Source organism: Labeo rohita, chromosome 14 (genome assembly GCF_022985175.1).
Source record: "Labeo rohita strain BAU-BD-2019 chromosome 14, IGBB_LRoh.1.0, whole genome shotgun sequence".
Lineage (NCBI taxonomy): Eukaryota > Metazoa > Chordata > Actinopteri > Cypriniformes > Cyprinidae > Labeo > Labeo rohita.
The window spans coordinates 67,030-92,211 of record NC_066882.1 but is presented as its reverse complement, the minus strand read 5'-3'; the positions used below and the strand labels follow the sequence as shown (position 1 = coordinate 92,211).

The 25,182-nt window shown below is 42.1% G+C and overlaps 2 protein-coding genes across 6 annotated transcripts; one reads left to right on the top strand and one right to left on the bottom strand.

Moving 5' to 3' along the window:
• The first annotated feature begins 339 nt into the window (after positions 1–339).
• Positions 340–11,000, top strand: LOC127176639 (serine/threonine-protein kinase 32B). The gene is made up of 12 exons (XM_051128422.1): positions 340–530; positions 1,166–1,221; positions 1,605–1,756; positions 3,505–3,678; positions 5,513–5,550; positions 5,698–5,787; positions 7,798–7,901; positions 8,153–8,269; positions 8,921–9,046; positions 9,126–9,245; positions 10,666–10,730; positions 10,861–11,000. Exons 1-12 carry the CDS (start codon positions 476–478, stop codon positions 10,985–10,987), a joined length of 1,224 nt encoding a protein of 407 aa, XP_050984379.1. The 5' UTR covers positions 340–475; the 3' UTR covers positions 10,988–11,000.
• LOC127176624 (limbin) lies at positions 9,692–25,068 on the bottom strand. 5 transcript variants are annotated; one of them, XR_007829128.1, is made up of 23 exons: positions 24,673–25,067; positions 24,434–24,555; positions 24,276–24,326; positions 24,027–24,207; positions 21,256–21,356; positions 20,781–20,846; positions 20,561–20,698; positions 20,301–20,440; positions 19,898–20,225; positions 19,240–19,479; positions 18,692–18,861; positions 18,429–18,573; positions 16,873–17,034; positions 16,559–16,797; positions 15,818–16,001; positions 15,630–15,719; positions 15,330–15,539; positions 14,501–14,721; positions 13,703–13,781; positions 12,269–12,408; positions 12,005–12,106; positions 10,810–11,841; positions 9,692–10,715 (listed from the first exon to the last, which is right to left on the bottom strand). XR_007829128.1 is itself a non-coding variant. In XM_051128391.1 (22 exons), the coding sequence occupies exons 1-22, from the start codon at positions 24,836–24,838 to the stop codon at positions 11,382–11,384; spliced, it is 3,732 nt and encodes a 1,243-aa protein (XP_050984348.1). In that variant the 5' UTR covers positions 24,839–25,068; the 3' UTR covers positions 9,692–11,381. The 5 variants fall into 5 exon arrangements, 4 of the variants coding, with proteins under 4 accessions (XP_050984348.1, XP_050984347.1, XP_050984349.1 ...); XM_051128391.1 differs by having other exon boundaries at positions 9,692–11,841; positions 20,561–20,695; positions 24,673–25,068; XM_051128390.1 differs by having other exon boundaries at positions 9,692–11,841.
• Positions 25,069–25,182: the final 114 nt, after the last annotated feature.

Below are 25,182 nucleotides of genomic sequence, written 5' to 3'. Positions count from 1 at the left end.
CCCTCACCAACAAGTATAAATAAATGTTCTATTGATGTTACTGGAAAAACGTTCTGAGATCGTCAGCTGTGTTTGTCATCAACACTACAGAACAAGCGGTTCGGAAAGTGGCTCGTGAGTTCCCCGTTACGTGCACAGCTGCACAAAACAAAACAACCATATTTAAATGCTGATCCGTAAGGATTAAGAGCAAGTGAAAGCAAATGGCGCCCTCTCGCGGCCAAACAGTGTGACCTGTGCGGTCCCGCATCATAATAACGTGTGTTTACTGTCAGGGTTCGAGTCTCACTTCACTTCAGTTCTGATGACGCGCGCGCGGGAGGAAACAACAGCCAATGACATCTGTCATTCACATCATCTCTCTCTCTCTCTCGAAAGTGTGTCGGTGAAGAAGGATCACGATGATGATGATGAGTGAAGATGAAGGGTGCGCGCGTATGATGAAGGTTCCTGGATCTCCGTTTTGTTGCTGCTAATGATGGGCGGGAATCAGTCGCGCGGAGCGCCGGTGCCGGATGAGGATGAGGAGGGTGAGGAAGAGCGCATCAGTTTGTGAAGTATCAGAAAGTGTTTCTAACAGAACAGATCAAGGTGTCGTGATGTTCTTGTGACGATGAGTTTATAATGAATCGCGCTGAACTGAGAGCTGAAGGAGTCTCAGAGAGAGAGAGCGGAGTTCTTCAGACACGAGCTGCTGTTCTGCTCTAGATCTGCTCTCATCTCCGCCATTCACGGCTCTTCTCTGACTCTGATGGTGTAGATGTGTGTGAGGATGTTGCTGTAGTGGTTGTAGTTCTTTCATCGCTGACAGTTCGGAGATCAGCAGGCGCTTCCTTCAGCTTGAGATGTCAGAGATGAGAATGATCAAAACGCTTGTGATCGGTTAAATATAATTAGCACTGGTTAATGGTAAACATAACTGTGATTGGATAGGCTGTAATTTGATGCTTTTATTGATTACTTTTAAATAATGAACGACTAAGTATATTTGCATATTGTGTGAGTGAGAGAGCTCATCATTCCTGCAACACACACACACACACGATCTCTGTTAATAACTGATGTGTTGGGACTTAGATGGGCTCAGGATGAAACACACACATTTATAGTAACCAGCATTGAGTCACAGCATGTGTGTGTGTTTGTGTTCTGTTTTCTCTTCTAGTTTCCTTTGACCACTTTCAGATTCTGAGAGCCATTGGGAAGGGAAGCTTTGGAAAGGTGAGAGTCACATAAACACACACAATATATTAAACCCTTAAAATGAGATGTGCGTGTGTGTGCCCGTGGTGTTTTCCAGTGTCTGAGTGAAGTGCTCTGTGTTTCTGTCTCTCTGTATCTCGTCTCTTTCTGATGGAGTCGTTTCTGCTGGAGGCTGGAATGCATTAGCGCTCTCTTCTCTTTCTGTGTCCATAAAAGCAGAAGGCTGCAGTGTTATTGTGATATTTTTAGTGACAGAGAAACATTCATGTAGCTCATGTCAGTCTCTCACATTTCTGCATGTTTGAACTAAATTCTGCTAACAAACAAAATCCACCAGTGTTTGCGTGCCACACGTGTTAAATGCATCATATATGTGAGTTTAAACTAGCGATGGTCTGCAGGTGTGTATCGTGCAGAAGAGAGACTCCAGGAAGATGTACGCCATGAAATACACGAACAAGCAGAAATGCATCGAAAGAGATGAAGTCAGAAACGTCCTCAGAGAGCTGCAGGTCATGCAACGACTCGAACATCCGTTCCTCGTCAACCTCTGGTGAGACGCACACCCGTCCTTTCCATCGACGTCACTTGTCTTACGCTGAGATGGTGATATTTGTACACGACACGCTGAAACGGCCTGCAGTTGTTACAGAAAAAAAAAGTAAAAACCTGTTAACCCAGGTAAAAATAAAGTACACTTGAATGCACTAAAAATACTCAAATACATTTGTAGTGCATTCTTATTTTTTGTGCCAAATAAAATTGTACAAGTCATACACCTAGTACATTGATTAAAAGTATATTTCCACTTCAGTACTACTTCGTACATTTGGAAAAAGTATACTAAATACGACTAATACTTCAGTTGTTTTTTAGCGAATTGAAATAAAGTACTCTACCACAAAGATATGCAGAGGGGGTTTATTTGTGTATTTCTTTAAAGTGTTCTTTGAATGCTTTAAAGATTAGTCCAATCTTAGTAAACTTTTATTTAATCCGAAGTTTAAATGAAAACGATTTGATTAAAACTATATTAGGTATTAGTTATAAGTACATTTCCTGATTGTGATACCCAAGTACACTTAATATAAATGCAGTAATTAGCACCAACACTTCAATTGATTTTAAGTGTAGTCAGATAAAGTAAACCATACAGAACTGTTTTATAAGTGCATTAGTTAAGAGTGTGCTATGAACACTTCAAATTTTTGTAGATTTTTATATTATCACTAAGTTCTGTAGAAATGTATGAATTACAAGTAAAACCCTATGGGTGTTTACATTTACATGAACTACATTTACAGTAACCATATAAAGGATAATATATAAAGGAAATATTAACATAACACAATACATTTGAAATAAATTATTTAACATTTTCTGGCACGCCGCTCTCTGCTCTCATCACTGCACGCACGACTGCACCCAAAGGCTGACCTTGATGTGCTTGATATGAATTTTATTTATTAGAAATTAGAGTTTATTTTTTTTTATTTAATTATGTCAAAAGTAGAGATGCACCGATACTGAATTTCTCTGCCGATACCGAATTATTTTTAATGATATCGGCCGATACCGGTAGTTTGAAGGAAAAAAAAACTGCCCTAACCGAAGCTGTTAACTACACAGGGAACCCTATCATTTGCAGGGCTCTAGACTGCGACCATTGGTTGCATTTGCAACAATTTTTTGAGAATGTGCGAGTTAAAATTTTATGTGGTCACATTTGTGCCAGTGCACCGTCTGCGCTGCTCGATGCATAAAGCGCGCGGCGCAGTGAGCTTTCAGTGCCAGCTCTTTGGGAGCAGAGCCTGCTTTATACTCCCTGCATCAGCAGGAGTGGCAGAAATGACATGAATACTGAGGAAAGGATGGTGGACAGCTCGGAGGATTTGGTTTTCAAGCGAAAGTAAAATAAAAGAACCAAAGAAGGTGAACATGTTGGTTCTGTCCTTGCTGTTTTATCTCACGTTATGCTTTGGAGGCTTTCTTTAAATGTTCTTTATGTATGTGATTCCTCAGTAATTGGGAAATGTTCTGGTGTAGCCTACATCCGATGCCTTATTTGTTTATGTTAATTAACATGATATAAGTTAGTTTGTATACTGTTTTATTGTTCTTGTGCTTTTCAATTAACAACGGTTTGCAGTACTAGTGACAGCTGACTTTGGCGAAGTTTGCATCAATCTGACTTGAAACAATCTCTACTGCATAAAGCGCTACAGAAAAACAGCCTAAAACTTGACTAATCAAACAACACTCTAGCAGGACTGACCAGACTTTCTGTGTGTCTGTCTGCAGGTTTTCGTTTCAGGATGAGGAGGATCTGTTTATGGTGGTGGATCTGTTGTTGGGTGGTGATTTACGCTTCCATCTGCAGCAGAACGTTGGTTTCAAAGAGCAAACAATCAAACTGTACATCTGTGAGCTAGCGTTAGCGCTCGACTACCTGCAGCGCTCGCACATCATCCACCGGTGAGAAACCCGGAGATACGGCAGTTCAACACACTCCAATCGTTCAACTCAAACACGTCCTGAAAGCCTCGTAGTGCATGAAAGCGTTAGTAAAGGAACGAGAGCTTTGGGCCACAGGCCTGCGGGAGGAAAGATACTGAGGGTACTAAACTCAGAATTCCATGAAAAAAAAAGTCTGAACTTAAGAATTTGTGACATATAAACTTAATATAAACCTTCATATAATATTAACAAATATAAACAATTTCTGAGATGAAAAGTCACACTTACCTCTTTTAATTTTTTCATTCCATGGTAGAAAAAAAAGTGAGACGTATAACTTGCAATCGATATAAACATGCAATTCTGGTGGAAAAAAGGCTGGCATTGTGAGATATACTGGTAACTGAGAGATGAAGTGGTCAGTAGCAGAGGTCGACCGATATTGGATTTTACCGATACTGGCGACTGGCCGATACCGATTATTCAACCAATAGTTTTTAAAATGGATACTGACAGAAAATAAACAGTGCTCTACTATTAAAAAAAAAAGTAGCCTACTGAACCATACTTTGTAAATGAATAAAAATATTAATATTAATTATATATTGATTATTGCGGTTAGTCCATTGTTCATTAATGTTAATAAAAGCAAATTTTTTAAATATATCAGTAAATGCTGAAATTAACACACTCTAACAAGGAACAATACTTCTATTCTACAGCTTTTATCAATCTTAATGTTACAAATGGACTCATATTGTAAAGTGTTACCATTACATCAACAGTCAAGCTGAAGATGACCATCTTTAAATATCTACACAAAGGCCACAGTACTGAAATTACATATGGATATTGTGTACTTTCACAATTTAACTGCTTCTATTCTAGAACAGTTGTGGTTATCTAATCGTCCGATCGTCCGAGTCGCGTTCGATTCAAGCGGCGTCTACGAGACTTTATTTGATCACCAAACGGGCAAAAGTATACTGCTGTCATTTCTCCACTAATGCAGCATCTAGTCACCAAATTCATTGCTTAGTAATGACATGAAAACATGCACTACAGTATACTGCACACACCGTTTTTTGGTCGATGTTTTAAATCAGTCTTTGAAGTGTCCCGCTCTGTGCAGCGCAGTGTCACGTGTCTAAACAAACGGCACGTGCTGTCAGTGACTTTCGCCACTAGAGGCCGCTCTCGTGCTGTATAACAAAGACTATAGGGACTTTGCTGTATAATGACGACCTTCTCAGCCGCTCCAACAACGGACCCAACCCGGAAAAAACTATCGACATGGATTTTTGCGACAACCGATAGTTCGGCCAATCCACTATCGGTGCCGATTAATCGGCAAAACCGACCTCATCGGTCAACCTCTAGTCAGTCTCTGATCTCTGAATGATCTCCGTCACACATATGCTGGGAGCTCCAGTCCAGACTAACGCAACAGCTAAGGACCGCAACGCCAAACTCATGTGTTCGAATCCCAGAGATGAACTAAAGCAGGGGTGGAGAACATTGATCCTGGAGGGCCGGTGTCCCTGCAAAGTTTAGCTTCAACCCTAATCAAACACACCTGAACAAGCTAATCAAGGTCTTCAGGATACATGTTAATACATTTTTTCAGGGTTGGAGCTAAACTCTGCAGGGACACCGGTCCTCCAGGATCCACGTTCCCCACCTCGAACTAAAGAATATGCAGCGCTGCACCGGACACTAAACAATGTGCAGAACGCTTTAGGTAAAAGCTCCTGTAACGATGCACTTGAGAACGACTTACATGCTTTGAGAAACTGACACAAAATAACCTGAGACAAATGTAATCGCTCACTCTGTGTGTGTGTTCTTTCAGTGATATAAAGCCAGACAACATTCTCTTGGATGAACACGGTGAGTTACTCTGTTTACACCATTAAATGCTGAGAAAACAATGATAATGATGACGAACCACAGCAGCTCAGATGATGAGCCACAAAACGAGCAGCTGTGTGTGTGTGTGTGTGTGTGTGTGTGTGTGTGTGTGTGTGTGTGCTGTAGGTCACGTCCACATCACAGACTTTAATGTGGCCACGGTCCTGAAGGGCTCAGAAACAGCCTCATCCATGGCAGGAACCAAACCCTACATGGGTGAGTTTGAGATCAAGTATCATTTATGTCTGATTAAAATGATTTTACTGAATAATGATTAATAGTAAGGTTAGTAATATTTTAAAGAGATTCATCAGTTTTAAAGTTCATCAAAAAATGTAAATTCAATCACACATCCTCATGTTCTTCCAAACCTGTGTGAGTTTCTTCACAAAAGTAGATATTTTGAAGAATGCTGATAAAGTCAGTGGCTGCCAGCAACTGTCTGGTTCCCAACATTCCTCAAAATATCCTCTTTTGTGTTCAACAGAAGAAAAAGTTTGGAAGAACATGAAGGTGAGTCACTTTCATTTTTGATGAACTTTCCTATTAAAAAACTGACTCTCGAAGTACTAAAACACTAATCACTATCACATGTTTACCGAAATCATTTTTCTTTTCATTCCCCTACTGTTTACTACCGGTTTTATATTACAAACAGTCAGTGTTCGAATTGAGGTGGGGGGGGGGGGTCCCGGACCTCCCATAAGCAATAAGGGACCCCCATAAAATATATTTGGGGGGGGTCCCTTGGTTTTTCAATAAAAATGTAATATTTCAACATAAAACTAGTGAAAATGAAATGAAAACATTCGATTGCTGTAATAAATTTAGACCTGCTCACGGTAAATCATATTTTATATATTACAGCGTTGCGCATTACAACCAATCACACACGACTCTGTTGAGTTTAGAATGCAGTGGCCAATCAGAGGCGTTCAGAACAGTCATTGCTGAAACCTGGAGTTTTGTTCAGATTCCCTCATCATAAGCAACAAAGTGCAGATTTACGAACTATGTAAGTAAGAGATTCATTTATCATACAGTGTATGGACAGCTTTATTGATTATTAGAGGAGTTATGAGACTGACTGTGCTCATTTAGAGTGCGTTCTTTCACTGCGTGATTCAGTCTAATAAAATGCATTTTCCCAAAATTCAGGATATGGGGGCAGAATATGTACATTTATATCATTTCATGTAGTTAATCAATATCACAAAAATCACAAATATGATATTGATTTTATACAACAGTTCAATAAACCAGAAGTTAATATTAAGAGACTTACGTTTTAGACACCATATTGCCTATTTTTGCTTTTTGTTATTTCGCCAACAAAAATGATTCCAAACACGCCACAGCACTGTTTTGCGTCTCTAAACAACACGACAACATTGTTCATGAATGAATCAACCGTTTAAATGATTCGGTTCAATCGCAATGATTATTTATTAACTGTGACTTACTGACACCTGCTGGCGGTTGTAAATCCACATTTAAATTACCATTTCATTTTTTAAAATAATTGTAAATATTAGCATTCAGCGTTTTAGGATTAAATTATTAAAACATTATTCATGCATTTGTAACTGCAGGTTAAATGCATTCATGTTCTGCATTAAACAGTGGGTAAATACATCTAAATGCAAATGCAGATGCAGCGTCTGTTTCCTCTATATTGAAAAGATGAATTTTGTTGATAATGATTTCATTTGTGTGATAACAGCCTAAAATGTCTTATTATTCTATGTGACTTTATTGATTAAATATAAGAATTTGAACACAATTTCAGAAAAAAATAATGGCTTTATAAAGTTTAAAAAATGCCCCAAAAGATAAAAAGGGGAGTGGTCTGTTTAGGGGGACCCCCAAGAGCTTTGACACAATTCGAACACTGCAAACAGCTCTTGAATCTTCCTGTTGGCTAACATTAGTTAACTGTTAATAAATTAGTTAGGATGAACTAACAATGAAATGAACAATATTTCCAAAGCATTTATCATTTTTAGCGGGTTCATTTCAACATTAACTAACACCACAGTAAAATCAAAAGTTGCATGCGGTATTATACAGTGAACCTGAAATGAACTATACGCAGATGTATTTTAATTAGCTACCATTAACAAAGACGAATAAATCTGGTAACAAACGCACTGCTTATTGTTAGTGAATGCATATGGGACATTGCTGTAAAGTGTCAGCAGCTCTGGAAACATCTGTTTGTAACAGCACCAGAAATGTTTCGCTCGTTCGTGGACGGCGGCGCGGGTTATTCGTACGCCGTGGATTGGTGGGCTCTCGGCGTCACCGCGTACGAGCTCCTACACGGATCGGTGAGTTTAACCAGCGCCTACGAACACATCCTGAGGAGCAAATGACATGATATGGTCGACATAATGGTAACAACTTAATACGTGTGTGAAAAAATATATGTATTTCCTGCCTCTAGATGTGAATGTCACGTCTGTTAAGAATGTACTCGTCATACTAACCTCGACAATGAAGAGTAGATCTTGTGATTCACGTGAAGCCTGTGTGGTTCGAGTCTCAGGACGCTCGTGTTCACGTTGCTCTGCTGTTTCAGCGGCCGTTTGAGATCCGCTCCAGCACGGCAGCGGCCGAAGTTCTCCACATCATCCACGGCCAACACGTGCGCTTCTCCTCCGTCTGCTCCGGAGCAATGCTGGATCTGATCCGCAGCGTGAGTTTCTGCATCAGACACACATATGAGCGCCGTGACCCTCACGGTTATATCAGAACGAGCTTTCATTGCTCAAACACAAGACCTTTGTTACGGTTTCTGGAGCTCCGAGTACATATAGAACACAAGAGAACAGACAGAAAACAAAAACAGAAATCAACCATTACACATCCAGAGAGAATCAGCAGAATCATTAGGGCTGTTTTATTACTGCCAATCTTTAAGAGACTGTAGCTGTGACATATTTTACATAGTCTTCACATTCGAAGTTACATTGCGCTTTATTTAATTTATATGTAACAAGTATTTACGCCGTTTAAAATTCATGGTTATTGAAAATATTAAGCTACAACACAAATGAACACTGTTGCTTATTATGGTTTGCTTAAAACAAGAATAAATATCTGTAACTCTCCTGAGATATAAACTAAAGAATATTAACATCTGGACACGAAATTGCAGAATATACAGTCGGAATTGTGGGATAAAAAGTTGCAGTTACCTTCTTCTAATGTTTTTATTCCATGACAGAATTATTCCATAGATATTTGGACTACTGAAAAGAACTGCACTTTTTCTTACCTCCCAATAGAACTTTATTTTCAGTTTTAGTCTCGACTGATCACGTGACCGACTGTAATTTCTGTGCAGCTCCTGACCAGAGACCCCGCGAGTCGCCCGTCGTGTCTGTCTGATGTCCAGGCGTCTCCGTACCTGTTGGATGTGGATTGGGACGCCGTGCTGCAGAAATCCGTCCCGCCCGGATTCGTTCCACACGTAAGCGGCCGCTTTGACACACTTCTCTCGCTGAGGAACGTCTCGAGCTCACGAACGCTGTCGGATCTGTCTGTCGCAGAAAGGCCGTCTGAACTGCGACCCCACGTTTGAGCTGGAGGAGATGATCCTGGAGTCCCGTCCTCTGCACAAGAAGAAGAAACGCCTGGCCAAGAGCAGAAACAAACGCTCGAACCCGCTGGTGCGTTCATCACGTTCACGCAAACATGCACTCGCCCTCAGGACAGACGCGACAAAACCAGAGCGTTCCAGCAGCTCTCGGCACGTAACGAGAAAATTCATGGCAGAAATGGTGATCTTTGATTTGTGAACAGATTGACAACTGCATTTTTCATGGCAGAATAAAATTAGTTCTCAAACAACACATTCTTCAAAAAACAAAAGCTCCATTCCTATAGTACAGGGGTGGTGAACGTCGGTCCTGGAGAGCCACAGCCCTGCGTAGTTTTGCTTCAACCCTAATCAAACGCACCTGAACAAGCTAATCAAGGTCTGAAGGGTTACTAGAAAGCAACAAGGCAGGTGAGTTTTCATTAGGGTTGAAGCTGAACTTTGCAGGACTGTGGCTCTCCAGGACTATAGTATAAACACAGTTCGTTTCAAAAGCAACTTCACAGTAATGAGAAAAACAGGAAAAAAATCTTTAATTTCAAGATTCAGTCATTTAAATTACAGTATACACCACACCATCGTCTCTAGAGCTGCTTCAGCGTTTCTGCAGGTTTTACACTGAAGACTTTTTAAAGACCTTTTTCAGACCAAGTAAAGACAATTGAGAAATGCAGTGAGTGAGGTTAGCAAAACGTCTAACCATTCTCCATTAGATTTTAAAATATTTTCCAAAAAAAAAAGAAGCTTATAGGTCAAATATATCTGGTTACAGTCACTATTTGAATTTGGAAATATCATTTACTTTACTGATCTCTGATGTTCTTCCTCAGTCTCTAGTTTTCCAGTGCAAATATCTAAAGACTCCGCAATCAAGATACATTTACTGGAGATGACTTAAGAAGTCTTGTTTTCTGAGAAATGAAATAAAGTGAAAGTAGTTTCTGATTAAAACAAGAATATCAGAAAAATCAACTTCTACAAAGGGAAAACAAGAATTCACTCCTTGACAGGTATTTGTTCTGAGGACGAAAAACATCAGTTTTTGTGTGCGATTGAAGAATCTTTTGGCGTCTGCACCGGAAAACAAAAAAAGAAAATACAGAGGAAGATCATTTTTTGCAGCGCATGCAACATGTAGTGTCATTTGAGAATTTGAGACTTTCTGCTCTGATTCAATTTGTGGAAGGGCAGATTCAGACCGTCTATAACAATGTTGAGTTACTCATAAGGAGCCGCTCACAGATGAGAGAAAGATCGTCAGTGAATAATGATTTCAATCAGGCTGTTTCTCACACAGATCATCATTAGACGTGGAGCTTTTTAATGGTGATTTGTGTCCTTCTTGAAGCTTGAAGGCTTCAGTCCCCATCCATGTAACAGAAAGGAAATCATCAGACGATCCGCTAGATTTACTGGAAAACATAGGATGTGTTATTAATGCTGAATTATTGTCATCGGTGGATGATGTGTGAAATCTGTCTGTCTCTCAGCCGACGCACATGCAGAGCAGTTTAGACTCACTGACAGAAGATTTCATCTCCTTCAACAGAGAAAAGTACGTCAGACGGTCCCTTCACGTCTCTGATTTGAACTATTAATCAATTTGTAACTAATGCTTTTGTTCTGTTATGTACGTGTGAACACATATAGCAGCGTCAATCTCTCTCCGTCCGTCTGTCTGTTAGGATGAAGCAGCAACGTTTGGTTTCTGACAGTCCAGCCGTTCAGCTCACGACAGCTGCAAATAAACAAAACAACAACAACAACAACACGATGATGACGATGACGGGCAGCAGATCTGAGCTTCACTGACGAAAGATTTGGCTGGTTTTTCACACAGACGTCTGTGTGATCAGATTATATTTCAATGAACGATTCGAGTTCACGTTAAACGCAGTCAAATGGCGAGTGTCAGCAATAAAATTTTTCAGTCATTTCATGGCCCTTTTTTAAGTAATCAATCTATCGGTTAATTAAAAAAAAAAAAAGGTTGATCAGTAAAAAGGAGTATAATTATGAAGCTGCAGGTCAAAGGTCTTTTTGTTTTTACGTTTACATCAGTCGATCTTCTGACCCAATTGTGAAGGAAATCAGGATTCGAGATGAAAAACGCATCTGAATGATGTCATTGGACGGCTGAATACCCGCAACAGGAAGCAACCAATCAGCTCTCAGCAAACAGAAACATCAGAACGCTGTGGAGCCGTCACGCGTTTGGCTGAGGAGCCACGCTGCTCTTCTTGAAGTTCAGGAAGTTGCGTTTTTTCTTGCGCGAACAAGACGTTCGCGTGTGCTGCAGGACTGCGGGAGGAAGGCAGCGGAAAGCAAACAGCCGCTCCGCAGAGTCGAGACTGTCCTGAGCCACAGGCCACGCCTCCTCAACCGCAGCCACGCCCCCAGGACACACCCCTTCACTACCATCCCTAGTAGAGAGGAAACTTCCTTCAGGCCACGCCCCTTCACCAACAACCACATCATCAGGCCACGCCCCCTCACCGGCCCTCGTCACGTGCCCCGCCTCCTCCTCCTCCGTCTGCTTCACAGAAGGTTCTGGCGCAGGAAGTTCCCGTATACGTCGGCGTCTCCGCTGAGTCTCACCGGTGTCTCCAGAACCTCCGGCACCGGACAACAGCTTGTCGAGGAGCTTCTGACGCTTTGTGAGGAACCTGAAGAACAAAAAACACACTCAACACGAGGTACGATGGGAGCGATTCAACTGAGAGGTCCGTGTAGATCAGTGAGGCTGTGAGAGTTTGCTAAGATGTTCAGGGTTTCTGTTGTTGTAGTTGGTGTCAGTCCACAGAACACACACGGTTTAATGCGACTGACCTGTCTCTCTCTCTGTCTCTGTGCTGAGGAGCGCGAGACAGATTTCTACTCAGTATGTCATGTCTCAGTCTGTCTGCCAGAGTTGAGCAGCTTCCTGATTCCCTACAGGTCAAGAACAACAGTGATCATCATCATCATCATGCAGAATTCATCAGTTATGAGTCATTTTTCAGATCAGTCCAGTTCAATAACAGTAAGGTTCATCAGTTCATTCAATTTCAAACACACACACACACGCATGTGTTTGTGTTTAATGTGTGTTACCCTGCTCCGGGTCCTAGTGCGTCTACAAGTGACAGCAGTTCTCCCTCAGGTACTGTAGGAAGCAGGAGCCGCAGGACTTTGTGAAGATCAGGAACAGACATCAGAGACTGTTTGACCAACACTGCTGTAAACTCCAGATCCTTACACACACACACAAAACATGTTTGTTTTTATGAAATGCACAGATTAAATCTATAAAGGACTAAAGCACTCTAAATGAAATGATTACATGAAATATTTAAGTCCGTATAATAAATGTATAATGAATTACATACAATGAAAACAGTATATTAAATTTTTTTCATATTATTAATTTTAACAAAACTACTATTTTGTCAATACTGTGTTCCATGCTAACAAATACTGCAAAATTTGAAAATTTGATTTTTTTTTTTTCAAATAAGTGGATTTATTCAATTGGTTTGTTGATTTAATTATTCTTTATATAATTATTCAGATAATTTGTATGTTTGATTTTTTTTTTTATTTGAATTATTTCATTGAGACCATTTAAGTCTAATTTGTTGTTTTTATGGTCTGTCTATGTTCAGATCAGCAGAAGCATCATGTGACGGACTGACATGAAAGATTACGAACCTGATCAGAGGAGAAACATGCACAATTAAAGCTACAAGCAGAGTTGAGAGGGCACTCGCGCCCAGGCTCACCGCCACCCGGTGGCTTTAGGAAAACAGCAAATTTAAAGTGGTAAATATAGGAGAAATATGTCAGTCATTTATATGTGCCAAACTTCCTGTTGCCAGCTGGTGGCGCTATGACTAGAACTGAATATTGCATGTACATGTCTTCAGGCCAGGACTTTGTTTAAACATATGAAGTTTAGAACAGATTAAACATTGTATGTTTGAGTTAGTGTAAAACATGACATATCCAGTTACCAGCAGGTTGATCTGTTTACATTTCTAGGAGGAGTTCATTTAAATACAACACCTGAAATGGCAAAAACAGCACAAAACTTGCAGAGAAAATTCAAAATAACAGACTTCCTGTTGGATTTCGGACTTCGTTCCTAACCCTTTCTTGTAGGTATTGGCGTGTTACATGTGTCTACTGAATTTCGCACATGTATGTGAACTATAGCTTGAGGGGCACTTCGTTAAAATTTTATAGGTGGCGTTATCGAGCCATTTTGTCACGTCTTAACCCGTATCAGACGTAAATTTTTACCACTTTTGGTGCGTGTGCAAAGTTTCATGAGTCTTTTAAAAAACGAGCACGTTTAGGCCCTCAAAAATGCGATTCATTTTGGAGAAGAAGAATCTGAGCAATTCCAATAGGGACCTCACACAATTGGTGCTCGGGCCCTAATAATTGAAAATAATTAATCAAGTCCATGAAAGTTGATGATGTAGAGCTGAAAACAGACAGACGGATGGACAAATGACAGGACAGACAGACGGACGAACAACTGACCTGCTCACAGTACGTCTGCAGTCTCTTCAGCTGGAGTCGATCTTTGTGATGCTGTAGTGTCTGATTCCTGCACAGCACTCTGACACACACACACACACACACACACACACAGTGAACACACACCCGGGGTGTAGTGGGCAGCCAATGATGCAGTCCCTAAGCCGGACCTGAGACTCGAACCCACACTCTCTAACCATTAGTCCACTACTGCCGTCTAGCAATTAGGATTACTTTTTAAACTAATATTTCACCAATCTACATCGACAATCCAGAATCGACTTTAAGAAGATATAAACAGTCTTTAAAAAAACAACAACAACAACAACAACAGAAAAACAGCTTATAATATTAGTCTAAGTATTTTTTGCAGCCGGCTCCTGTATCGTGAACAGTGATGAACACTAGACAGCAGTGATCCCGCCCACTCACCTGTCAATCAACCGCTGTCAGGGAGAGTGACGTGTTGATAATCCAGAACTATTAATAACGATTCATCTGTCAATCCTCCTGACAGACGGATATTTTTACCGCGCGTTTGCCGTGAGCGACGTGAGCGTCACACTTAGCATACGTCGTTCTGTCTGTCATTCATCTGTATGTTGAATCAGATTAAAAGCTCCAGCTACATCAAACTCTACACAGCCTGCTTTCCAAGATTAATAATGAATTTGCAGCAAACAAATTAATCTTACAGTCAGATCAGCTGAGACAGAATTAACAGCAGGTGTAAACAGGGCAAACACACACACACAGACAAACATACCATAACAAAAATAATCAGTATAACGTGAGCCGCACCTGTCAATCAAAAGCTGTCTCCTGAAGAGCGTCTCCTGCAGGACAGCAGCGACTCCACCGTCACTGTCCACCATAAACAAACCCTCCTCTTTATCATCATCATCATCTGTGCTCGAACGGCCCCGCCCATTCACTGACTCCTTCCACTTCAGCTCCTCCCGTTGAAGCCGGAGCTCTGCCTCCTCAAGAGCCTCGACAGAGACGGACATCATTTCACGACACTCGACAGGAACATCAGAATCAAAGATAAAACGAATGAAAAATTCAAGGCCAAAAAGGTTATTTTACATCGCTAATAGCCTAATTTACAACTGTTCGTCATATGAGATGATCGTATCTCTTCTGAAAATTTGAATTAAAAAGCTCGATTCATAAGGATTTGTTTTATGGTGCTTTTATGATCTTTGAAAAAACCTTCATTGGAGGGACAGAAATCTCTCAGGTTTGATTAAACATTTCTTCGTTTGAGTTATGGACATGAGTCACAGTCTTATGGGTTTGGAACCACATGCAGACAATAAAATGATGACAGAATGATCATTTTTGGGTGAACTAACAGCGGCTGATGACCCACCTACATTACAGGGACAAAATGTCCCCACAAACATGGCAATTTCCAAAATCACTGTCCTGGTGGAGACATTTTTTGGTCCCCATAAGGAAACAAGTTTATAAATCACACAGAATAAAGTATTTTGAGAATCTAAAGATGCCTGTAGTTTAGTGTGAGGGTTAGGGTAAGAAGACATAAAATCCCATACAGTAAAAAAATTTACGCCTATGGAATCAATCCATAATGACAGTAATACCAGTGTGTGTGTGTGCTCACCAGGCGCTGTGTGTTGACGGTGTGCGTGATGTCAGTGTCGTGTATCTCTGGTGTGATGAGTGTTTGTAGTTTGAGCAGCGCTGTGTGCGTCTCCATCACTTTTGTTTTCTTCTCTGCATGTTCCCACTGCAGCGACGCCACAAACACGGCCACGCGCTCCTGACACACACGAAGCTGCTGCTCCTGAAACACACGCGCCTCGTGCCACGCCTCACACACGCACACACAGAGACAGGTGTTTCAAGCATGTTGTGAATGGTCATGCCGGTCATGTGATCTGCGTGACGGGTCTGCTCTCACCGGCTGCGGTGTGTCGTTCTGCGTGTCGCTGTGCTGCAGTCTCTCCTGCAGGCGCCTCTGGAAACGCTGCAGCTCTGTGACCTCTGACCTCTGTGAGTGCAGATCAGATACATACACATCAGACACACACACACACACACACAGACACAGAAGCGCCGCTGCTCAGCACGGTCTTGTATAACGCTCACCTCCGTCTCTGCACCTGCAGGGGTCACGGCGGGGTCGGCGGGGTCTGCTCCGTGCCGTTTGAGCTCACAGATGACGTGTGGAAGCACGAGACAGCGATCCAGACGACACGCGGCCTTCACACACTCCAGCTGCAGATGCAAACGCTGCTCACGCGAGAGAGAGCGCTGACACGCACACACGCAGCTGTGAGACACACACACATGTTTGTTTTTGTGAATTGTGGGGACTTTCCATAGACTTCTATAGTTTTTATACTGACCAAACGATATTGTCTATCCCCTAACCCTAAACCTAGCCCTCACAGAAAACATGTTTGCATCGTTACACTTTCAGATAAACATCATTTACTATTTTTAATAATTTTTTAACAATGTCAAAAATTTCAGGTTTTACTATCCTTGTAGCAAAAACAAGTACACACACACACGCACACAGATGTCTGGTTTATTATCTTTGTGGGGACTCTCCATAGGTGCAATGGTTTGTATACTGTCCACACTGTATTTTCTATCCCCTTACCCTAACCCTACCCCTAAACCTAACCCTTACAGAAAACTTTCTGCATTTTTCTTCTTCAAAATCGCCCTATATCGCTGCAGAAGTACCGACCCGGTGTTTACAAAGTGAACGTGCAAAGAAGATCAAATGGCCTTTACAAACAAAATAAAACAGTGATCTGAAAATCACTCAGAAATACAAACATCCTCAAGACTTCGTACACTGCGGCGTCTGCGTCTCACCTGCAGTATTCTCTGAAGGCGTCTCTGATGCTCCTCTGCTCCTCCAGCTCCTGCTGCTGCTGCCGCTGGATGAAGCTCTGAGCCGATCGCAGCTCGTGAGCCGCCGCTTTACCCAGACGCTGCAGACACTCCTGGACGGCCTCCGTCTGCGGCAGCAAGTGCGCGGCGGCTTCTGGACACGACGCGGCCGCGTGCGCCTTCAGCTCCGCCAGCGAACTCTGCAGCAGACACAGACTCATCTGCAGACAGAAGGACGGGAGTTACACGACAAACACGACACCACACGCCTTCGGCTCGTGCGTTTCCCACAGTACCTTGCGTGTCCTGCCTGCAGTCTCCTCGTCCAGGTGACTGATGAGTTCTGACAGTTCATTGTTCTGGTACGTCAGTATTTCTGTCCATTTCTGCAGGTATTGATTCACCGTGACGTCAGAGGAAGCGCTCGCGGCCTGCAGCTCACGCCAGTGTTCAAACACCTGCTCCAGTGACAATTACAGTCACACGGATGAAAGTGAAAGTCATGACGCATTGTCAAGTATGGGGTGACCCATACTTGACAATGGTGCTCTGCATTTAACCCATCCAAGTGTGCACACACACAGCAGTGAGTAGTGAACACACACACACACACACACACCCAGAGCAGCGGGCAGCCATTGCCCCAGCACCCGGGGAGCAACTGGGGGTTCGGTGGCTTGCTCGAGGACGCCTCAGTCAAGGTACTGAAGGTAGAGAGAGTGCTGTTCATTCACAATCCCAACCTTCAATTCCTGCCGGTGCGAGAATCACCAGACTCTCTCACCATTACGCCACGACAGTCATAGACCTCGAAATGATCAATGTGATCACACTTGCTGTTGCTTGCTACTGCATGTCTTCTGTCATCTGATTAATAGTTTAGACTCTTTTATCACGTTAAAGCTCTTTTAGTGTAATTGCACAAACATCCTCCTTCAGCTGCTGCTTCACGTGTGTTTCTGCTGTCAAATCTTGAGTGATTTTTATCAAGTAAATGTCAGAATAACTGTAGTTATATTTCCAGATGAACACTTACTGGACTAAAGCAGCTTGGATTTACTTGATTCTCCATCAATCATTTTTAGCCTCAAATCTGATCATCAGGATCTTTTGAGGAACGTTTATTTGTTCTCTCAAACATCATTGGATTGCATTGCATTATATGTTTGAATCATTTAAATCTCATCTTACTAAGAATCACTAAGATATTATTGGAGAGCGACCACTGATATTTACATCATTTTATGACAGTATCTGCTTTACTGTTAAAAAGATCTCACTGATTTACATTACAAGCATCAGAATTCCATCCAACTGCATCAAATTACATACGTTTGACCCTCAAACCAGTCTTAAGTATCACAGGTCTATTTGTAGCAACAGCCAACATTACACTGTATGGGTCAAAATGATCGATTTTCTTTCATGCCAAAAATCATTAGGATATTAAGTAAAGATCATGTTCCATGAAGATATTTTGTAAATGTCCTACTATAAAAAGTTAATTTTTGATTGGTAATATGCATTGCTAAGAACTTCATTTGAACAACTTTAAAGGTGATTTTCTCAATATTTTGATGTTTTTGCACCCTCAGATTCCAGATTTTTAAATAGTTGTATCTCAGCCAAATATTGTCCTGTCCTAACAAACCATACATCAGCGGAAAGCTTATTTATTCATCCCTGTAATTATATAATTTAGAAAAAATTTACCCTTACGACTGGTTTTGTGGTCCTGGGTCACATTTTTGCTAAGTTGGAGGAGTTTTTTCCATCATATTCTCACTATATTATATTTTATGAGCCTATTGTTTTATATGCCAGCCTTTACAGATTTATACCACAAACACACCTTCTCTGACAGCAGCTGTCGTCTCCTCTTGATGATGTCACAGCGGATAGCGCTGCGCTCACGACTCACGCTTTCTTCAAAATTCTGTTTGACGCGCAGAATCTCCAACTGAACATCAGAACACTGCGGGGAGAAACCACGCTCCCTACACACACAAACACACAATAAATGTCAAATAATGTCAAATTTACTATGATGCAGTACAGCACATATGAGTTACTGTGCTATGTAGCGTGTGTGATGGTTTAGTACGTAGTATGTACCCGTGTGTTTGCACGTCTCTGATGTGTCGCGCGCTGCTGCTGAACGCGTCACTCGCCACGGCCTGAAGACTCTGGAAACTCTGCAGCAGGAAGCGGCGCTGCGCGTGTCGCCCGGCCAGCAGCGCTCTCTGATTGGCCAGAAGCACATCGAGCACCTCCTCCAGAGCGTCCTGAGGGTGGAGCCACAGCACACATTTATAACATTCCCAGAATGCTACCAATTTCATGCTTTTTGACTTGACTTGGACACTGCTGAATTTACATTTATTTATTTTACGCAAAGTGACTTTTTATGGGCACATCAGTGGTTTCTACTTCGGTTAAATGCAAATTCAAAATTCTCATAAGAACAGATGCATGGAGCCCAAGCTCAAGTCTTTAGTTCACCTAAAGAGAGCGATGTAGCGTAGATCACGGTGCCGCCGACCGGAAAACGCAGCGGCACCTGGCCGTTTCCACTTCACCCTGCGGTCCGACTGTGAGCTCACGCTACACACACAGCAGCCGAGCACCAACTAGGAGAAACACCAGTGCGGACGTCAGCTCACCTGACAGCTGTAGTACTGCAGCAGGAGTCTGTCGGCGGTGGATTTCTCCAGCTCTCCCATTCGGGCGGCCTCCTCCAGCTCCTCACCGAAGATCTTGTGCAGCTCAAAGCGCCGTCGTAGCGCCTGCTGCCTCTGTGCCTGCGCCGACGCGTGCTCGTGCCTGACCAGGAGCCGCTTCTGCAGACGCTTCATCTCTTCTTTATGAAGCTTCTCCAGTAGAGAACGAACCTCCAGCACGTCCTGATAACATACGACACGCACGGGTCAGATCGGCCGCTGCTCTGACTCGCCCGTTTCTGTCATGATTTCAGTACAAATATCAAAACATTCTTAAATCAAGACACTTTTACTTGAGAAGCAAAATGACACGATACGAAGTCTTGATTGACTGAAGTTTCCGCTTAAACAAGAACAAATATCAAGCAGTGGGCTCAAAAACAAACTTAATTCAAAGGGCAAACAGGATTGCTTTCTGACATATTTGCAGATATTTCTCATAGTTGCAGTTTTTGAAGCAGAAACTTAAAATTAATTTTATCTTTTTTTTTCAGAAAACAAGTCTTAAAATTGTAAATAATTGTGCTTCTCCAATAAATGTCTCTTGATTTAATGTTTAGAAATTTGCACTGGCAATCAGCGTTCTTCAGAGGAGCGTCACCTGCGTCCGCGGCACACGTTGGAACAGTCGTTCTGCGTGTGACGTTTCGCTCATCTGTTTGCGCTGCTGCGTTTCCATCTCCTCCTGCGTCTCCAGGTTACACTGAGCGGCGAGCGCCGCCATCCGCGCCACGTGCTCCTCCTGGACTTTTCCTTCCATGCCCACGATCTGCCCGTGAACGACTCCGAGAACGCGCCTCTCGCCCTGATCGCTCACACGCCCCGCCGCCCGAACGCCCGCCAGCAGCACAGACAGCAGCCCCTTAAACATCTGCACCCGCACGCGCTCCACCCACACCGCGGCGCGCGCTAGAGACGACACGTGCAGACTGACAGACACACGTGTGTTTATACTGTGTTCATGTATGGAATATATTTTTACACACACACACACACACACTCACCTGTCAAGCGCTTGAATCATGTTTTGTGGATCCTCCAACATCACAATATCCACAAACTTATCCTCAAATGCTGCCTCCTCATTGGCTGACGCAGTGATGTCACACTCATATGGCCCCGCCTCCTCATTGATGCTGCTTCTCTAGAAATGTAGAAACAACATTATTTATTCACAGCTGCACTTCATCCACGCATGCAATGATGGGGCTGATCACACACACACACACACACGCACACAGCGCTGAGACTGGAATGAACTGACCATGTGTCGAGTGCAGCTGCGCAGTCGTCTGCGCCACAGGAAGTTCACACTGACAACACTGAGAGATGCCAACAGGAGCGTCAGGAGAAACGAGAGCATAAAACCAATGAGGAGAAGAGAGCGGTCCACATCAGCCTGCTGGATTAAACACATGCACAGATAAAACACAAACACTCCCATGTAACCAGCTACTGCTGCTGGTGTGTGTGTGTTTGTTTACCTGTTCAGTTGCGTTTATCCTCACAGTGAAATTGGCGATCACTGGACCAAATAGATGAATGTCATTCTGAAATACAATTGATCAGTTTCATCACATTTGCCAAAAACAATAACATCAGGATCAACAAGGTCCAAGTCATCATCACCCCCCACCCCCACCCCCACCACCACCACACACACACACACACGTTTGTTTTTGTGAATTGTGGGGACTTTCCATAGACTTCTATAGATTTTATACTGAACAAACGATATTGTCTGTCCCCTAACCCAACCCTAACCCTAAACCTAGCCCTCACAGAAAACATGTTTGCATCGTTACACTTTCAGATAAACATCATTTACTATTTTTAATCATTTTTAAACAATGTCAAAAATTTCAGGTTTTACTATCCTTGTAGCAAAAACAAGTACACACACACACACACACACAGCAAGCAGCAGATGGACAGACAGGCAAATGTGAATGTGGATACCTGAGTGGCGTTGGAGAAGGTCAGAAACGCTGGGAGAGTGAGAATCTGGTTTCCGTTTCCTTTCACACTCATTCTGTACAAAACCACATACTGAGATCCAGCTACACACACACACACACACACACACACACACACACACACGTCTGGTTTATTATCTTTGTGGGGACTCTCCATAGGTGCAATGGTTTGTATACTGTCCACACTGTATTTTCTATCCCCTAACCCTAACCCTACCCCTAAACCTAACCCTTACAGAAAACATTCTGCATTTTTACTTTCTCAAAAAAACTCATTCTGTATGATTTATAAGCTTTTAGTACCCATGGGGACCACAAGCCGGTCCCCACAATGTCAAAAATTTCAGGTTTTACTATCCTTGTGGGGACATTTGGTCCCACACACACACACACACACACACACACACGCACAGTGAGTACATGTTTGTTTTCTACAGTGTGTTTTTTTTTAGCTATGATTTGGTCTGTGACACATCTATGCCTATAATTATAGGAGTCATGAACAGCTTTTTTTTAATTATTTTGTACTGTTCTCTGAGGTCCACTCAAGTCAAGTCAAGTCAAGTCACCATTATTTATATACTGCTTTTAACAATACAGAATTGTGACAAAGAATTGTGTATCCTTACATCTAAAAACTTTAGATGTAGACTTTAGACTTTAGAACTCTAGACTTTAAAAATTTAGAAGCAGTCATTTATTTTCTGTCCACGCTTTGATCCTCTCATCAGAACGCCCTGTTTGAACAAGGACTGTAGACTCGGAAATAAACGCCCACTGCTCTGATTGGCTAACACCTGTGCACGTTTGACAGCCTACAATCCTCACAGATGGACACACAAATACTCAGTACATATCAAACGATCTGTAATAACAAACAAAGCAATGGTGGCTGTGTAATAAAAACAGTTTCTCCAATATAGTCAGCGCAGCACCATCTTTTAGCTTCAATCTTTCTGAAAACCCAACGTTTGGTGGCTTGTTTGTAAACAAATCCACGGTAAAATGAAGTGAACTAAAATTACTGTTTAAAATTAAATTTCATCTGCTCTTTCCTAAGGTTGGGATCAGTAGGAAGGCAATGCAAAGACAACTCGGCACTGCACAGCATCTTGATGTATTCGGACGGATCTTTATCGTTTGGTTTCAACGTTGACCTGTGTTCACCTCTCGTTATTTACACTACGTGCGTGAATCGGTGGGCGGGGCCTAAACAGGCAGTGATGTAGAAGCAGGCGTTGCGGAGGCGCCGTTTAGCCGCACCATTACATCATAGAGCGGCACATTCCACAAGCTGTCATTTTGTCAGACTGCCTTCAATATAAGCTGTTTTCAGACTAACATGAAAGTTTTCAGTTACTTAAAGGATGTACAATGGCCTCTTATATGTCACAAGATCAAGGGATTTTTGATTTCTCACTTTAAGTCTATGATGTTCTCATGTATGTAGCAAGATAAATGTGTGTAGACTATAAAAAAAAATATTATATGATTGCAATTTAACTCTACAATATTAAAAATGCTACATTAAAATACTGTTGAGTATACCATTGCTTGGAAGCAAACAAAAAAAAAAGAATTTCCTGAAAATGATCAGCGGTTTTATGTTACAATGTACATAGGTAAATAAATGTTTCTTTTAGTGTCGTGTGTTAGCACGATAGTGTTTTATCTTTGTGCATTTGACACAAAAAAACATCAGTTAGATTACCCGGTTTAACGTGTTTTTTTTTTTTTGTAACTTACTCTTTTAAACTGAAAATTTACAGGTTGTTTTGTAGGCGTGTAAAAACTAGGGATGTCGCAATTCTCAATATAATATCGAACCGTTCGGTACGACCTCCACGGTTCAATACGCGCTTGTGAATTGCGGTTTTTCGGTTTTGTTTCTTTCGGAATTTGCTGTATGTTTGAAATAAGGAAACGCTTCCCCGCTTATATTTGAAAAAGCAACATACGCAGAGCATCTTCCATTCTAATGACATGCAATGATAAGCCTTTCTAAACCTGTTGTCCAACAAAAGAGTTATAAAAACAAAAGTTATGAAAAACATTATAACTTGTTTTTAATTCACAACATCAGTCGAGTGTTTGAAATAACTTCCTTATGTGATCTGATGTGGATTCTTATCACAGAATGAGGCAGACGATAAATTCTATACTCATATTCTATGTATGTCGATTAGCATGGCTTTATGAAAATACACGAGATGGCTTGAAGAACACAGAAAAACCATATATTATTGTAGACGAGTGTTTATTGTCCTTACATTTCATCATTCAAAACGTTTAACGTTATATTTTTTTTATCCATTCAGACTCACAGCAATAGCGATGCCTTTTTTCCACATTAGCGAAGCTGGAACGGAACGTCATCAGTGCTACTTCTTTGACGCATATGTGGATTTTCTGCACGAGGGCGCCCTCGCGTCCAGTATGAATGAAATCCATTGTATTTTGCTTAAAAATCGAAAAAATAAAACCTCTCTCAAAAGAAAAAATAAGCAGACATATACTAAACCACGCTTTTTTTTTCAATGTACAGTGGTTTATAAGGGAGTATTTTGTTAATTTGTTGCAAAAAAAAAAACACACACTGAAGTGGTAAGATATCAGAACCGAACCGAACCGAACACCGTGGCTAAAAACCGAGGTACGTATTGAACCGTGGACTAACTGTATTGCTGCATCCCTAGTAAAAACCATTACAGTATTTTTAGAGAACAATTGTTCTCCCCGACAGGATGTTTGTACCGCGCAGTGAGTCGGTGCTGAAGGTCTGGAATCCTCTCTCCTGGACGCTCCCGTTGGTCTGCAGCAGTGTGACGTCAGACACCGAGTCACGGATACAGAGCTGCGACAGATCACGACCCTCCTGTGGGTTACTGACCACCAGCCACACGAGCACCTGCGGAAACGCACCGTCTGCGTCCACCTGTAACACGACCGGCAATATAACACACATCAACACACACAGGGAGGAGAACAAGGAGTCAAACACACCTGAGCACATTTGTGGAATGAGACTCCAAACGCTGAAGGCTTTGTTGCGCTCTGAATGAAACACACATCAGATCAGACTGTAAACAGCAGCCAGAACAAAAAACACAACAGAGAAAGCAGACCGTTGAATGACTGACAGATATTAGTGCACATTTTACCAGATGAGAGGTGTGTCTGGTGGTTCTCTGGCCCGCCCACCGACCAAATAAGGTGTAAGAGGCGTGGCCTGAGATGGAGTCCTCTGTGTGACGCTGTGAAGAGCTGATACTTCGCCTGATCTCTGTTAAAAAAACAAAACAAAACAATAAAAACTACTGTCTGTTCTTTATTTGTTTGTTTTTACAAACACCTAACAGATGTTTACTTTAAGATATAAAAAGAACATGAAACAAGAAACCTTTTTTGCGCTCTAGTTTCTCCAAATCTTTGATCTTGTCCAGATGATCGTCGGACAGGGCTGCATTGATCATGTCTGATTGTCCAGCACGCGCAGCATCTTCGGCTCGCGCGACAAACAGCAGCGCGCTCATAATCACAAAACAGCCATCGATCCACACATCCATTTCCACACGTAGGACATGCAATCACAAACCGACGCGTTTGCCGCCAGACGATTAAACGACCTCACCGCGAACGACTCACGAGCGACCCGTTAAATTCATGTCGTTTTCTTCGGGCTTCTGTGTCACCAGCAGCACTGCTCTTTAAAGGCTGGAAAAAACGCTAAACGTGTATGCAAACATCTCATGAGTGACCGAGAATTTCGCCGTTTGTTTTTCTATTTCCGTTTTGCACAACTTTTCCAAACATTGGAAACTGCGGGAAGCCCCGCCCCCGCGCGCTTCTGATTGGCTCAATGAACAGCATTCCTCAGGCGATGCCGCGATTCGATTGGCTGCAAACCCTG

Bases quoted from the DNA above. Each gene is read 5' to 3' on its own strand.
- LOC127176639 (XM_051128422.1), top strand. From the start codon at position 476: ATGATGGGCGGGAATCAGTCGCGCGGAGCGCCGGTGCCGGATGAGGAT. The intron at 1,222-1,604 runs GTGAGAGTCACA...GATGGTCTGCAG, and splicing joins GGAAGGGAAGCTTTGGAAAG to GTGTGTATCGTGCAGAAGAG. The intron at 5,551-5,697 runs GTGAGTTACTCT...TGTGTGCTGTAG, and splicing joins CATTCTCTTGGATGAACACG to GTCACGTCCACATCACAGAC.
- LOC127176624 (XM_051128390.1), bottom strand. From the start codon at position 24,838: ATGGATGTGTGGATCGATGGCTGTTTTGTGATTATGAGCGCGCTGCTG. The intron at 18,574-18,691 runs GTACATACTACG...TTGTGTGTGTAG, and splicing joins AGAGACGTGCAAACACACGG to GGAGCGTGGTTTCTCCCCGC. The intron at 12,107-12,268 runs GTAACACACATT...CTTGACCTGTAG, and splicing joins GCACTAGGACCCGGAGCAGG to GGAATCAGGAAGCTGCTCAA.